Raw genomic sequence first — 13293 nt, forward strand, 5'->3', positions numbered from 1 at the left:
TTTCAGGCCGGGTAAGTGTAACCGAATTCTGACTCTTTTGAAATCAACTTACGAGTCGAGACGTTTTCTGGCGGCCACAATTAGATCGCCCTCGTTAAAAATAAAGAACGTGCAACAGCTAGCCATGCCGTTGCAAGGCACAAATGATGTAGTTGAGGCTACTACTGTGCAGCGAATGCTGGCGGCGTGCTCAGGATCGCTAATCAACTCGCTGGTTGCCACTCCGTTCGATGTCATCAGGGTCCGGCTGCAATTGCAAGAATGCGTGCCGCCTCCGCTGGATAACAAGCTAAAAAATCCACTGAAATCATATGGATTACCAAAGATCGCTCCACAATCTGTTGCGGCTGCAGATATTGGCGTGACTGCTTGTTGCAGGGACGTGTTCACCATGCCGTCGTCGGTTGATTACTGCGTCGCGTCGCAGTTTGATGAATGTGCCGTGCACCAGTATTCCCAGCGGCAGATCTTTCGAGGTACTTGGGACGGCTTGCATAAAATTACAGCAAACGAAGGTATTAACGCACTGTGGCGAGGCTTGTCGCCTACACTTGTCATGACGATCCCGTCCAACGTGATATATTTTGTCGGTTACGACTATTTGAGGGCCAAAATCCCTATTCAGTCAGATACGTTAGCACCTTTACTATCGGGAGGATTGGCCAGAACTTTATCAACAGCTGCAGTATCACCGCTTGAACTTTTTCGGACCAGGCTGCAATCCGTATCGACCGAAGTCGGTTCGCGACTGCCTCGGCAAGCGTTCATGATGACTTGGGATGGAGTAAAAGTCATGATCCGCACTCATGGTTGGTTATCGCTTTGGCGAGGATTAACTCTCACTCTTTGGCGAGACGTGCCCTTTTCGGCAGTTTATTGGACAGGTTATGAAAAGACTAAACAAGTTTTGAGTCATTATAACAGAGGCCGGTCGAACATCACCGAGGCGGAAACTTTTGCTCAAGCGTTTTTCGCAGGTGCAGCATCTGGATCATTTGCTGCATTTGTCACCACGCCGTTTGACGTGGGCAAGACTCGTCGTCAAGTGCTAAAAAATAGAGATCCCAAGATGGATAGCATGTTACAGATGTTACGGCAAATTCATGCCGACGAAGGCTTGCCTGGCCTGTTTCGAGGTCTAGGACCCAGGGTCTTAAAAGTCTCTGTGTCTTGTGCAATCATGATTTCATTTTATGAAGTTGGTAAGAGAATTTCGACTCGAACCAACGGTCGTCATGGTCTCAAACCTGACGATGAAGTTTTTGCTGCCGTGGAGGCAGAGTAAAAGACGTACTGGGCATTTCTTTTTTTTTTTTTTATCTTGTAAATATTTGTGAGGAAATTTTTTTATTTTTTTCCAAAGGCATTGGTGGGCTTGGTGTTTTGGGTATAAATTTGCTTTCACTTCTCATTTGTTTATATCTATATCTATATATTATAGCCTCTTCATTTAAAATAGACTCCGTACAAATTTAAATATATATATATTTATATATATAATTTTTTTTTTTTTTTGTTTTTTTGTTAAACCATAAGCAGAATATAACAAACTATAACTAATAAAAGCTTGGCTAGAGGTGTTCTAATCATGGATCATTTTCTGTCATGGTATATGACTGATGCCATTCGGCCATCAGTCGCAATTTCGTCGGTATTTTGAGGACCATTCAACGGCTGTTCCTCCCTCACATCTTCATCAAACGAAAACTCGCAATCATGCAGGTCCAAACTCCAGGATTTAAGTTCTTCGCTCATCATGTCGAGAAGTTCTCTCGTAGCAATGTCTTCTTGCGGGGTATCATATTGCTGCTGTCCCGGAATGATTGGTTCGCAGTCTAGGTATCTTAACAACTCTCTTGCGTACTTAACAGCGATTAACTCTTTCTCACACCGTTCCTGAAGTGAATTAAGGTACCCGGACCATCCTGTGAATACCTTATTCCTGGTCACGTTAATAATCTGTGACTCCACAACCAGACTTTCAGCGTTAACACGAACGAGATCGCGTTCGAGTTGTTCAAACTTTCGAATTTCGTTCTTGGCTCTTGCCTTGTTTATCGAATTTTTGAGCTTGCCCTGTTGCGCGCAAATCGGCTTGATGGTTTGTTCCACGTCTTGAACATGTTGCATCATTTTCTTGCAGTTTTTCACGCCTGGTATGCAGATTTCCTCAATTTGTGATATCGCGTTCAACACTACGCCCAGTTTGTCGGCTATATCCGCAGACAGGTTGTCGCTGGAAGTTGAACCCCAGCTGGAGAGAACGTGAGCGGAAAGAGACGTGGCGGAAGCCAGACTGTTGTGATGATGAGACAAGGATGATAGTGACTTGACAAGTCGAGATAAAGGCTGGTGCAAGGTTATTCTTGTCTTTTTGCCCGACTTGGGCGGCACGAGAGTTGGCGCGATTACTGGGATGGTTGGCCCGCCAGGAACCACGTTCTCAGACATGTTGTTATTACTCCTTGAATGATGGAAGCGTTAATATATTAAAAACAAAAAAGAAAAAAAGACTCATACACTGGAAATAAGATCTGGTACATAGCCGAGGTTGCAGGTGGTTGCAAAAAGTACAATTGATGGGCTTGTGGAACCGTTGACCTGTCCGGGCCCATAACAATGGCTGACGAATTCCAAGGCGGGGTTCGTACCAAGCCATCTCCCACCACATCGAACTTTGAAGGCAAAATGGCAGCTCTGAGCAGCAAATTTTTTTGCCAGTTCAAGTCCGTATGGGTTTTCTTTATTTGATAGGTTGCACGACGTAGTAAACCAGTGATAAATTGGGCAAAATCAAAAGTAGATATCGCACGTAGACTGAACCGGTTATATAAGCGGAACTCTAATAACGCTGCGCCTCCTGACCCTGTGTATCATGTTCATCATGTTCATCATCATCATCATCATCTAACTACCATCACGTTAACTAAGACTGGAGTATCACCATGGCCTCAGCTAGTAACCAGGCTGGAGTCTTTGGAGGCTCTAATCCTTCGGAGTATAATGCCTCGGATCCTATTGTGCTGTGGATCATCCAGGTATGACAACAAAATGATTGCCGTTTGTTTTGACTCTGATGCTAATCGATAAATAGCTAGTAATTATTATTGTCTTTTGTCGCATTTTATACTATCCGCTTTCGTTTATTCGGCAACCCAAGGTCATTGCCGAGGTCATTGGCGGAGTGCTGTTGGGTCCGTCAGTTCTTGGCCGAATTCCTAATTTCAACCAGACAATTTTCCCTGCGGCTTCTATTCCAGGCCTTACGCTGACTGCAAATATCGGTCTCGTATTTTTTTTGTTTCTCGTAGGTCTTGAACTTGACTTGTCGCTTATGGCCAAGAATCTGAAAATTGCTGGTTCGGTTGCCGTGGCTGGAATGGTGCTCCCGTTTGGATGTGGCTTTGCGATTGCTTATGGTCTTTATCATAATTTCCACGAAGCTGATGAAGCGGGCATTCAAGATAGAATATCGTTTGGTCTTTATGGATTGTTTGTCGGAGTGGCCTTGGCCATTACAGCTTTCCCTGTTCTTGCCCGGATTTTGTCGGAGCTCAAGCTGTTGGGCACGACCGTCGGAACAATCGTGCTTTCAGCAGGCGTCGGGAATGACGTTGCCGGGTGGATTTTGCTTGCTTTGACAGTTGCACTGGTTAACTCGTCTAGTGGCATAGTCGCACTTTGGGTTTTGCTTGTCGCGGTTGGATGGGTCGTGTTTCTCATGGTCTTGGTCCGGCCTGCCTTGCGCTGGCTGGTTCGACGGACCGGCAGTTTTGAAAACGGGCCGACAGAACTCGTCATGATTTCTATTTTTTTGCTCGTCATGATTTCTGCCTTCATGACTGACATTATTGGCGTGCACCCCATCTTTGGAGGATTCGTGGCCGGCTTGGTTGTTCCTCATGAGAAGGGCTTTGCGGTTAAGATTACGGAAAAGATTGAAGACATCATCTCTCTTTTTTTCCTGCCATTATATTTTACTCTTTCCGGGTTGAAGACAAATCTCGGCCTGTTAGACGATGGCCAGACATGGGCCTACACTATTGCGATCATCGTGATCGCCATGGCTACGAAAATTATTGGCAGCTCAGTGGCTGCCAGATTGTCCGGCTTGTTGTGGCGTGAATCATTGGCGGTTGGAACTCTCATGTCATGCAAGGGCCTTGTGGAACTTATTGTTTTAAACGTTGGCCTTCAAGCTGGCATTCTTAGCCAGCGCGTGTTTACCATGTTTGTTGTCATGGCTCTTATTTGCACGTTTATTACCACGCCAGCCACCATGTCGGTCTATCCGGCATCTTATCAGCGCAAAGTTGCGGCGTGGAGAAGAGGTGATATTGATTGGTCTGATGAGGTTCAGTCGATACGCAGGGTGTCTTCAGATACGATTTACCCAGCCGCACCAACAAGACTGACTATTCTTTTATCGCGTGTAGACAGCGCGCTTGTGGCGTTCCTTGATCTCCTCATTCCTCGCAGTGAGAAGGAATGCATGTTGGTGCATGCTGTTGACATTCGGGAGCTAACCGACAGAACGTCCTCGCGCATGAGAATATCAGCAGAAGAATATCAAGATTTGGATTCGAGCGTGCATTCGTTCATGTCGATTGCCCCTGTTTGGAGATCAGCCATTGTTAATGGTGACGTTGCAATCGTGCCTGAGGTTGACTTCCCTGCTGCCGTGAACGAGCACCTTGACAATGCCGAGTTGGTGATTGCGCCATACAAGTCTTCAGACTATCATTCTCACCGCATTGTGAATTCGGCCTTACAAAACAGTTGCAACCTGGCAATCCTTGTACCTAATGATGCTAAGATAAGCATTAAGCACGTTGTCGTGTTATATGCCGGATCATCAGATGACGTGTTACTGACGCATATTTTGACCAAATTTGTTTTTCACGGTGGCAATGTTACTTCCACGATTATTGTTTTAAATGAAGTCGAAACGGTTCCTGAATTTGGTTCGTATGCCACGGTTAAGAAATGGGATCATCAAGAATCCATAACCGATATAATAACGACCGAATCACCGGATTTGGTTGTGGTTGGTCATAATTCAATCATTGGCATGGCAAAGACTGATCGGTCGTCAATCGCAACGACAGACTTGGAAACTAAATCGATTCTCGGTGAGCTTGGTCATTTGGTTGCCCGGTGGGGCAACAGTTCATTGGTCATTTTCCGGGCTGCTTAGTTTTGTAAAGATGTATTTTTTTATTTTTGTTTGCGGTTTAAATTAGTTTGTATGTGGGTTTTTATATTATTGGTTTGGGTGAATCTTGTTTTAGGGAAATTACTTATTTTTTAAATATCATGTCATTTGTTTTAAATTAATATTAGCAAGATAATATATTGGTTTACATTTTTATATTTCCTGATGTGCCACCGCAACGCTAGCGCGTTTGGGTGAAGACCACGATTAAAATAATACTCGTGCCGGTAGAATTTGATCAAGAATACAACGCGCCATGAATAATGGTTGATTCGCAAATAAAAATTCCAAGTCGAGTCTCAATCGACGGGCACTTGGGAACGATTCGATATCATGGCTTGATCCCGGCTTGGGACAAGCCCGCGTTCGGGGTCGAATGGGATGACGCATGCCGAGGCAAGCATTCCGGCATTTATGACGGCAAGCAATATTTTAAATGTCATGTCGAATCAAGCGCCACGTTTATCAAATCCAGTCGCAAGTCTGATTTACAAGTTTCGTTTTTGCAAGCGTTAAATTCCAAGTACGCACCCAAATACGAGCACGAGATTGAGAAAAAAAACGTCGTGTTTGGAACCAAGGTTGTGGAACGGGTCGGGTTTGACAAGTTCAGGCGATTACTTACGCAATTAGACAAGCTCACGTTTGTGTCGTTGCAAAACGAACGCGTCAAGTATGCGAGTGACAATTTGGCAGAGGTTTGCCCGCGATTGCAAGATTTAGACCTGTCGCAGAACTTGTTTGAGTCCGTCAATGAGGTGGCCAAGATTGTTGCCCAGTTGCCTAAGTTGACATCACTCACACTAAACGGCAACAGGTTTTTGGATTGGGAATTAGATGACGAGTTGAAAGATTCGTTTGCAAACATCACCATGATTTCATTATCTGCGACTTTGATCCCGCACCAAGTTTTGTTGCAACTTGGCAAATTATTCCCCAATGCCAAAGTTTGTAACCTGGCTGCAAATTTGTTATCAGAAAGTAATTTGGCGTTTAAAACTGCATGGCATGTTGAATCACTCGATCTTTCGTTTAACAATTTTTCTACGATACCACATATTCGACAGTGTCCTTCACTCGATCGATTAAATCTATCACATAACTCGATCCCGGTCGTTTCAGGTTTGTTGGAGTGGACGGCAGCCGGGCGGATAACATCGATTGATCTTCGGTACAACTTGATCTCAGCTTGGTCATCGGTCGACATGTTGGTCTCAGCATTCACGACCACAAAAGAAGCAAGGTTGAGATGGAATCCGTTGTTTGCCGAAATGAACGAGGATGAAGCTCATGTTTTGACGATCGCACGGTGGGGTTCGTTGCAATCATTAAACGGGACCAAGATTTCGGACAGGGAAAGAACAAATGCCGAGATATATTTTATGAACAAGGTCGTGTTAGACAATGGAAGCAAGCTCGATTTCGACCCGACTTGCCAAAGATGGATCGAGCTGTGTGAAAAATACGGCACCCCAGAAGCACCGGTTCCTGTGCCAAAACGATCAAAGTTTATCAATGTTGGGTTTGTGGTTAACGACGTGAAGAAAAATCGGAATTTGCCTCGAGGACTGACGGTTGAAAAATTAAAAAACTTGGTTGGCAAATGGTACAAGGTTGCGGTATCGGATATTACGCTTGACTTGATCGACGACGGTCAACGCCGGCGGTTGGCGGACAACATTCGTGAGATTGAATTTTATGGAGTCGATGATGGGTTGACCATCGATGTAGGAATAGATTGATAACATGAAGAAATAATATAATATTGTACATATATACAGATTTGATTCTAATACGTAAAAACCATGACCCATCACTACATCACTACTACTTATTCGCCCGGCGTCAGTGTAGCTGCATGTGCGGTGTCCTTTCTCCAAAAGATGCCATCGCCAGCTCGCAATACTGCACCAGCAATGCAGACTAACCCGGCAAGCTTGATCGTGCCAAAAACAAATGGCACGTTGCGGGGCTTAATGTCCTTGTAAAAATCGCTGGTCGAGTCTCGAAGTCGCTTGTTTACAAGCAAGTACAGGCCACCGGCGGTTAGCGCTGTTGATCCCACGACCTTGCACGGCAGACAGTCTTGATACGGCCCGTCCGGCTTTTCACGATTCGGCAGCGGGAAGTTTGTCAGTACCATGTTTGATCGATTCTGCTGATGTGTGAGTAGTGAGTGTGTGTTTTTTTTCCTTTGGATTTGGTCTTGATTGTGCTGGTTGAGTTTATAAGGTTAAAGTTTGTCGCCCATGTCAAATCTCATGAAATTGGTTGCGTAAAAACTGTTTCGTCTGTCGACGGTATCAATACAAAAATAAAACTCGAAATGGACTATGGACAATAAAACAACATTGCTGAGCAACATCACAAATGCATTGGCAACGCCGGACCAGGTCAAGCGGTCACACATGACAGGACTGAGTCCGTCGTCCGTGTCTGTTTTGCACTTCACCGGTGCGTCCTTGATCCAAGTCGCGGGTGCGATTCTCAAACTGCCAAACCACGTGTTGACAACAGCCTGTGTTCTGTTTCATCGGTTTCATTTAAAAGTTGGGTTTTTTGATCATTCGATTCAGGATTCGGCCGCGGCGTGCTTGTTTGTGGCATCAAAAGTTGGCGAAGCAGTTCAGTCGCCAGGTCAGGTCCTGGCCGGCATCATGACCGCGGTGCAAGACCCGTTGGCGATTGCGAACCGGAAAATCGTCAGCCACGATGTTGGCCATGCCAGCACGCAGCAGTTGTATGATTCTGAACTGCAGGTCTTGACCTCGCTTGCATTCGACACGCATGTTGTTTCACCGCACGCGTTGTGCCTGCAATACATCGATGCGATCAAAATTGATGCCCGCAACGAGCAGGACGTTACTCAGAGGGCGTGGAACTATTTGAACGATGCTTTACGAACTCGGATATACATATTACATCAGCCACATGCGGTTGCGATTACAGCCATCTGGCTCGCTGCCAGGGAGCTCAACGTCGAGTTATTGGACGGGCAAAAATGGTGGGAAGCATTCGACGTGGACACCGAGGACATGGGTCACATCTTGCTGCTGCTCCGAGAAGAGCGAGACATTGGTGAAAGCGAACGGAGAAGGGCAACGAATGGGCGGTTGCCTCCGTTGACGGTCGACGACGTGGTGGCCCGGGTTAGACAAGATATCCCCACGCATGTTGCATGAAATCACATCACTAGAAACAGCAACAAACTAATTGATTGTCAGTTTTACCTAAACCTGGCTTGTTTTTGACTGTCTAATATTTGCCGCTTGGCATTCAAATCCACGCCGTACTTCGTTCCCTTTGTAACCAACCCAAGCAATCCGGCCAAGAGGCCATCGATTTCAAGCCCTTGAGACATGGTGGACGTGTTCTCCGTGGTTAAACGCCCGACCAATGCATCAACCTGACGTAAAATCTCGCAATCTTGCTGCGACAATCCGTCTTCGCCCGGCAAGGTTTGCACGTGAAGCAAGTATTGCTGAATGATTTGTAGCCGAGAATGAAGCATCTTGACCGCGTTTGACTGACTGTTTAATTGTGAAATAATCTCCTCTGCCGCGTTGTTGGCCGCGGCTTGTGCAGCTTCATGTCGTGCCTTGCTGGGAGTGATTTCCGTATCAGGGTTTGATGAACCCGGCCCGGCTTGTTGTGATACGGCGACGTCGGGCTTAACGATTGAATCTTGCTTGGCCACGTATAGCACTCCAATGTGCTCGGCTTCAAAACTATCGATCCTGTGCTGTACTTCCACAAAATGAGGTTTCGAATTCTCGGCAAGAACGGTTTCGTAAATCGTGATTGGAAGTTTAGAAACCTCACTACCTAATTCGTTTGTATTCAAAACCAACAACAACGGCGGCGTGTCGTTGTGAAACTTGGTCACGTACTCATGCACGGGCAGAATGTCTTCGCTAGGTTCGAAAGGCGGCGACGTGGCAATAAAAAACCAGCCAATTAATTCCAAATCAGCAAAACATGATTTGAATTGTTCCAATTTTGTAACAAAAATGTCTTCGGCAATGCTGCCGTCGGGAAGCAACGGGAATTCAAACGCCTGCTCGATCGATACGTCCCGTCCGTTTTGCTTGCCAATCAGGCCACCAATCACTAGGTTTTTTACAAAAAAAAAAGTTGTTAGAGTAGTAATCTGACCCGATACTATTTTCCACGTACATGCGCTTCGATTTAATCGAGCTCTCGTATAGAAATCTGAAATGTTTAATAGAGCTAGAGGGTGCAGTCCAATCGTGAGATCGGTCGCTACAGGCTCCCGCGAGACGAGCGACTCGGCCGTCACGCTTGACTCGGTTGTCATTTCCCAAATGTATCCGGAATTCTTCTTTTTTTCCTGTTAGAATATGGAAATAACTGGTTTCGGTCTGTTGAGGCGTTGAGATTTGTAACTTGAAAATCCGTAAACCAGTTTTATATTGAACGTCAACGCGTGGCGCGTTTCGTCCTCGCCAGATCATCAACAATCGACCGTCTCGTCCCACTAACAAGAAGGCAGCAATGAATCTTTTGCATTGTTTTGAATAAAAGTGGCTCAATTAATATTATTACAGTCTTAATTACAAGAATACCATTCAATACCTATAATACGGTGATCAATCTGCAGAACTAAACCAGCATAATTAGATGCGAACCTCAATTTGCAAAATTTTTATATCATGAGTGATTCAGACAATCTTGCCTGGAAAGTACTTCCAGTCTTTTCAGAAATTATAACCGGACCTTTTTTATTTAATTTCAAAATCACGCAGGCAGGGTATTCGTTACATGTAACCGATTTAATCCACGCATGGGTTGATACGGCAACATTAGCTCAAATAGCCAAACGAGGACTGGTTAGTGGGAATTTATATAACGATTCCACTCTTTTCTTTTCTTATTTTATTTTATTTTATTTTTTTTTTTTAGGAGGACAAATGTGTTGTTGATTTAACGACAAGTTCTAATCTAAATGTCTTGCTCGAAAAATTGACTGCATCGTTTGAATCCAATCCGGCATCGCATGATTCACCGTTTTCTTTGCAATTTCAAAATGACCGAAACGTGAGTTTCCAAAAAAGAAATTGTTATGTTTCATATATATTTACTCGAAAAAATAGCTGCAAATTATTATGACGGAAATTTTACACGGCTCGTCTGCTCCGTTGATTTGGAAGTTTAGACTTTTGCCGGTGAATGATCTACCTGGGTTTTTGAACACAATGATTCTGGGACTTGTTGGAATGGCAGACGGCAAGTCAAGATTAAAAATAAACCAAAGTAGTTGCTGACTCAAATTCAACAGCTTTCAGGACACAGGTTCAAGAGATGCAACACATTGTTTCACAAAAAGATGCGTGCATTGCCGGATTGCAACAACACGTTACCGAAACAGCAGGGCCGAGTTTCATTCCAGTGACAAACAAAACCGCGCTTTTGGTTTATGATTCTCAGGCATGGACTCAAAATTGGCGAGATTCGCACGTGCGCAATGGTCACGACAGGGAATATTTGTTTAGGTCCATCGAACGGTTGAATCCGTGGTGGGGGTGGACTGGTCAAGCATTAGTCGACAAAAGTTCGGCAAGGCAAGACAAGTCGGTTGAGCGCAACAATGCAAGCACGACAACATTGGGTCATCTTGAAGCGGTCAATGAGCACGACCACAATGTCAATACGCCAAACGTAAGCAAGCGCCAATCTGATTTGAACGCAATCCAAAAAAGAAACAATTCACGGACAGCAAACACAAGTTCTTCAGATTCCAGTTTGGACTCTGGTCGAGGAATCAAGCAACGTGGCATTGTTGGCGGTCGTGTGACAGGCCGGTCAAGGTCCACCAAGCCTGCCGTGATTTCAAGCAAGCCATCATCGAAATTATTACCACACTCGAGTTCGGATCATGACTTGCCTGCTAGTGTTTGTTCTTCTTCAGCAAAATCAGGCACTGGCAGGGCCGCGAACACAGGCGGAGTCAAGCGCGGTTACTCAACAGATTCATCCTCTGATGAAGACGCAACGTTGGCGTCAAGACCGCATATTAAACGAGGCGGCGTGAGGTCTGCATCATCCTCTTCTGATTCTGATTCTTCATCGGAACCTAGTCTTTCTCGCACAAGCAACGTGTCAACACCGAGACGAGGCATTATTGGCGGCGTGATTGGCAGCCGCGGCCAAAAAATTCACCACGGAAGCAAGTTACCATTGTCTCGTGCTGGGTCCCCAACTCCGGCAATCCAACGCGGGCCACCAGATCAAGCACAGATCTCAAACATGCCATCGAGTCCGATCGTGCCTGAAATGAAAGATCTTGACGCTGCTGCTGATGAACGCCGGCGACAATTGCAAGAGCGACTTGCAAAGGGTAAACCAAGGGGACCATTGCGGCGTCGGTTTTAACTTGTACATATATATAGTATGATGGAAAAATCTAATTTTAAAGCAATAATTATAAACATTTAATTTCCAGAAATGTCTGTGGTCTCTGGAGGCATTCTACCTACAAAACAATGTAGCTTAACTACGCGATAGAACGTACTATGATCCACAATTTTTCTAGCAAGACATATTCCAACACGTTCTGTACATGTTTTTTACTCGAAAATAAAAATCAATATACGTCTTGTGTGGTTGTAAAAAACCTCCAAATGAGTCAAAAAAAAATGGACGGCATAAACCGTACAAGCTCAATGGAGGTATACAAAATGCTGCCGTAAGTTTTTACATGCGAACGAATGGTTGAACGTGGACAAAAAAAAATTCCTTTGATTAAAAAACCTGAATCTAAAATGTGATATGCGAAACTCCGGATGGATGCTATAACCAATTAAGAAAATATACAATAATAATTAGAAAATTCATGGCTGGGTATAAGACCTTGTCGAATAAATTGACGCTTCTATGCCGTCATTAACTGTCACAGATGCCTGGTTTCGAACCGGCTTTTTGTTTGGTCTAGAAGAACCCGGTCGCATGGTGTCCCAAAAATTTGAATCGTCTACTTTTGCAGTAGGATTTGGAAACCAAAACCTACTTTTGGAACCTAACGATTTAATTGGTTTCAACCGTTCCGCGGGCAATGCAGACATGGTTTGAATCTCAACATTATTCTGTGAGGGTATACCATCGAAGCCATCTATATCCATATCTTCATAAGATGTTGAAGAGTCTGGAGAATCGCGTGCGATAAATTTTTCGGATGATATCATAACAGAATCTCCAATCTTCCTCGGTAAATGTTCCGGTCCAAGACCAATTGACTTGACAAGAATTTCGATTGCGGTTAGGCCACGAACATATGTCACCGTCCGAAGAGCTGATTGATTAGAATTTTATCGAGACCCAAAAAAAAAAAAAAAAAAAAAAAAATAATTAACATAAACTCACAATAAATTAATGCCTTGACGCACAAATTTTTGTCATTAGAGAAGAGCACGACTGATTTTTGCAATCTCTCTTGAAAATATCTGCAACAATCCAGGATCGAGTCATCAGCGTTCTCGCCTGGTTGAATAACTTCGGACGACCGTTGGCCTCTAATGCCAGGGTTCGACCTGGCCAGAGCCTTGAACAGCCAATTGTTTGCCTTTCGGGCAAGAAAGCCCACATCTACACGATGAATACTCTGCAGGTCGGTATCAAGCTTCGTTGTCAAATTCTTCAATGAATCGAGTTCGCGAATAACAGTAAGCGGAAACACCATGACGTGACCATGCTGACGGTAGAGCCTAACCAGGTCGTCCAATATTTTGAGATTAGAAATTATAAAATTCGTGTCAACAACAAACAACACCGGTGCATTAATAACCGGATCAAGGTATTGATTAGCAGGCGTCAGAACTTGAACCTGTAAAATCAGTCAGACAGATTTTACGTGTTTTTTTTTTTTAAATTAATTTTTCTGCTTAATACCTGAGTCTGATTACTTGACTGTTGATGATTCTTCTGACTGAGTTGATGAACCCTGCTCGAAGTAATGGCGTCTTGAATATCCCCCCAGTCATCGGAATCAATATCCATCAAGTCATCTTCAAAAGATTGACCCATGCTATCTACTCTTCATATTCAAAAGTGGTTGATGCAAA

At 44.4% G+C, this 13293-nt stretch overlaps 9 protein-coding genes across 9 annotated transcripts; 5 read left to right on the forward strand and 4 right to left on the reverse strand.

Moving 5' to 3' along the window:
- Positions 1-74: 74 nt before the first annotated feature.
- On the forward strand, positions 75-1481 carry V1514DRAFT_328582 (mitochondrial carrier domain-containing protein). The gene has a single exon (XM_066927194.1). The coding sequence runs from the start codon at positions 125-127 to the stop codon at positions 1283-1285; it is 1161 nt and encodes a 386-aa protein (XP_066784305.1). The 5' UTR covers positions 75-124; the 3' UTR covers positions 1286-1481.
- On the reverse strand, positions 1429-2602 carry V1514DRAFT_328584 (Eisosome component PIL1-domain-containing protein). Its single transcript, XM_066927195.1, has one exon. The coding sequence runs from the start codon at positions 2449-2451 to the stop codon at positions 1594-1596; it is 858 nt and encodes a 285-aa protein (XP_066784306.1). The 5' UTR covers positions 2452-2602; the 3' UTR covers positions 1429-1593.
- A 224-nt stretch (positions 2603-2826) lies between these two features.
- Positions 2827-5369, forward strand: V1514DRAFT_305035 (Sodium/hydrogen exchanger family-domain-containing protein). The gene is made up of 2 exons (XM_066925644.1): positions 2827-3038; positions 3095-5369. Exons 1-2 carry the CDS (start codon positions 2946-2948, stop codon positions 5195-5197), a joined length of 2196 nt encoding a protein of 731 aa, XP_066784307.1. The 5' UTR covers positions 2827-2945; the 3' UTR covers positions 5198-5369.
- A 41-nt stretch (positions 5370-5410) lies between these two features.
- V1514DRAFT_328586 (uncharacterized protein) lies at positions 5411-7008 on the forward strand. Its single transcript, XM_066927196.1, has one exon. It carries the CDS (start codon positions 5479-5481, stop codon positions 6955-6957), a length of 1479 nt encoding a protein of 492 aa, XP_066784308.1. The 5' UTR covers positions 5411-5478; the 3' UTR covers positions 6958-7008.
- On the reverse strand, positions 6948-7611 carry V1514DRAFT_328587 (uncharacterized protein). The gene has a single exon (XM_066927197.1). The coding sequence runs from the start codon at positions 7356-7358 to the stop codon at positions 7047-7049; it is 312 nt and encodes a 103-aa protein (XP_066784309.1). The 5' UTR covers positions 7359-7611; the 3' UTR covers positions 6948-7046.
- V1514DRAFT_28055 (cyclin-like protein) lies at positions 7220-8419 on the forward strand. The gene is made up of 2 exons (XM_066925038.1): positions 7220-7387; positions 7455-8419. Exon 2 carries the CDS (start codon positions 7549-7551, stop codon positions 8395-8397), a length of 849 nt encoding a protein of 282 aa, XP_066784310.1. The 5' UTR covers positions 7220-7387; positions 7455-7548; the 3' UTR covers positions 8398-8419.
- Positions 8420-8441: 22 nt separating this feature from the next.
- Positions 8442-9533, reverse strand: V1514DRAFT_346957 (uncharacterized protein; the record flags this gene model as incomplete). The annotated part of the gene is made up of 2 exons (XM_066929283.1): positions 8442-9325; positions 9392-9533. The coding sequence occupies 2 exons, from the start codon at positions 9531-9533 to the stop codon at positions 8442-8444; spliced, it is 1026 nt and encodes a 341-aa protein (XP_066784311.1).
- A 355-nt stretch (positions 9534-9888) lies between these two features.
- Positions 9889-11608, forward strand: V1514DRAFT_341980 (uncharacterized protein; the record flags this gene model as incomplete). Its single annotated transcript, XM_066929080.1, has 4 exons — positions 9889-10065; positions 10139-10273; positions 10330-10489; positions 10515-11608. The coding sequence occupies 4 exons, from the start codon at positions 9889-9891 to the stop codon at positions 11606-11608; spliced, it is 1566 nt and encodes a 521-aa protein (XP_066784312.1).
- A 458-nt stretch (positions 11609-12066) lies between these two features.
- Positions 12067-13255, reverse strand: V1514DRAFT_341981 (PIN domain-containing protein; the record flags this gene model as incomplete). Its single annotated transcript, XM_066929081.1, has 3 exons — positions 12067-12524; positions 12596-13055; positions 13121-13255. The coding sequence occupies 3 exons, from the start codon at positions 13253-13255 to the stop codon at positions 12067-12069; spliced, it is 1053 nt and encodes a 350-aa protein (XP_066784313.1).
- Between the last annotated feature and the right edge of the window lie 38 nt (positions 13256-13293).

Source organism: Lipomyces japonicus (assembly GCF_038497905.1).
Source record: "Lipomyces japonicus strain CBS 7319 unplaced genomic scaffold V1514scaffold_12, whole genome shotgun sequence".
In the NCBI taxonomy this organism is placed as follows: domain Eukaryota; kingdom Fungi; phylum Ascomycota; class Lipomycetes; order Lipomycetales; family Lipomycetaceae; genus Lipomyces; species Lipomyces japonicus.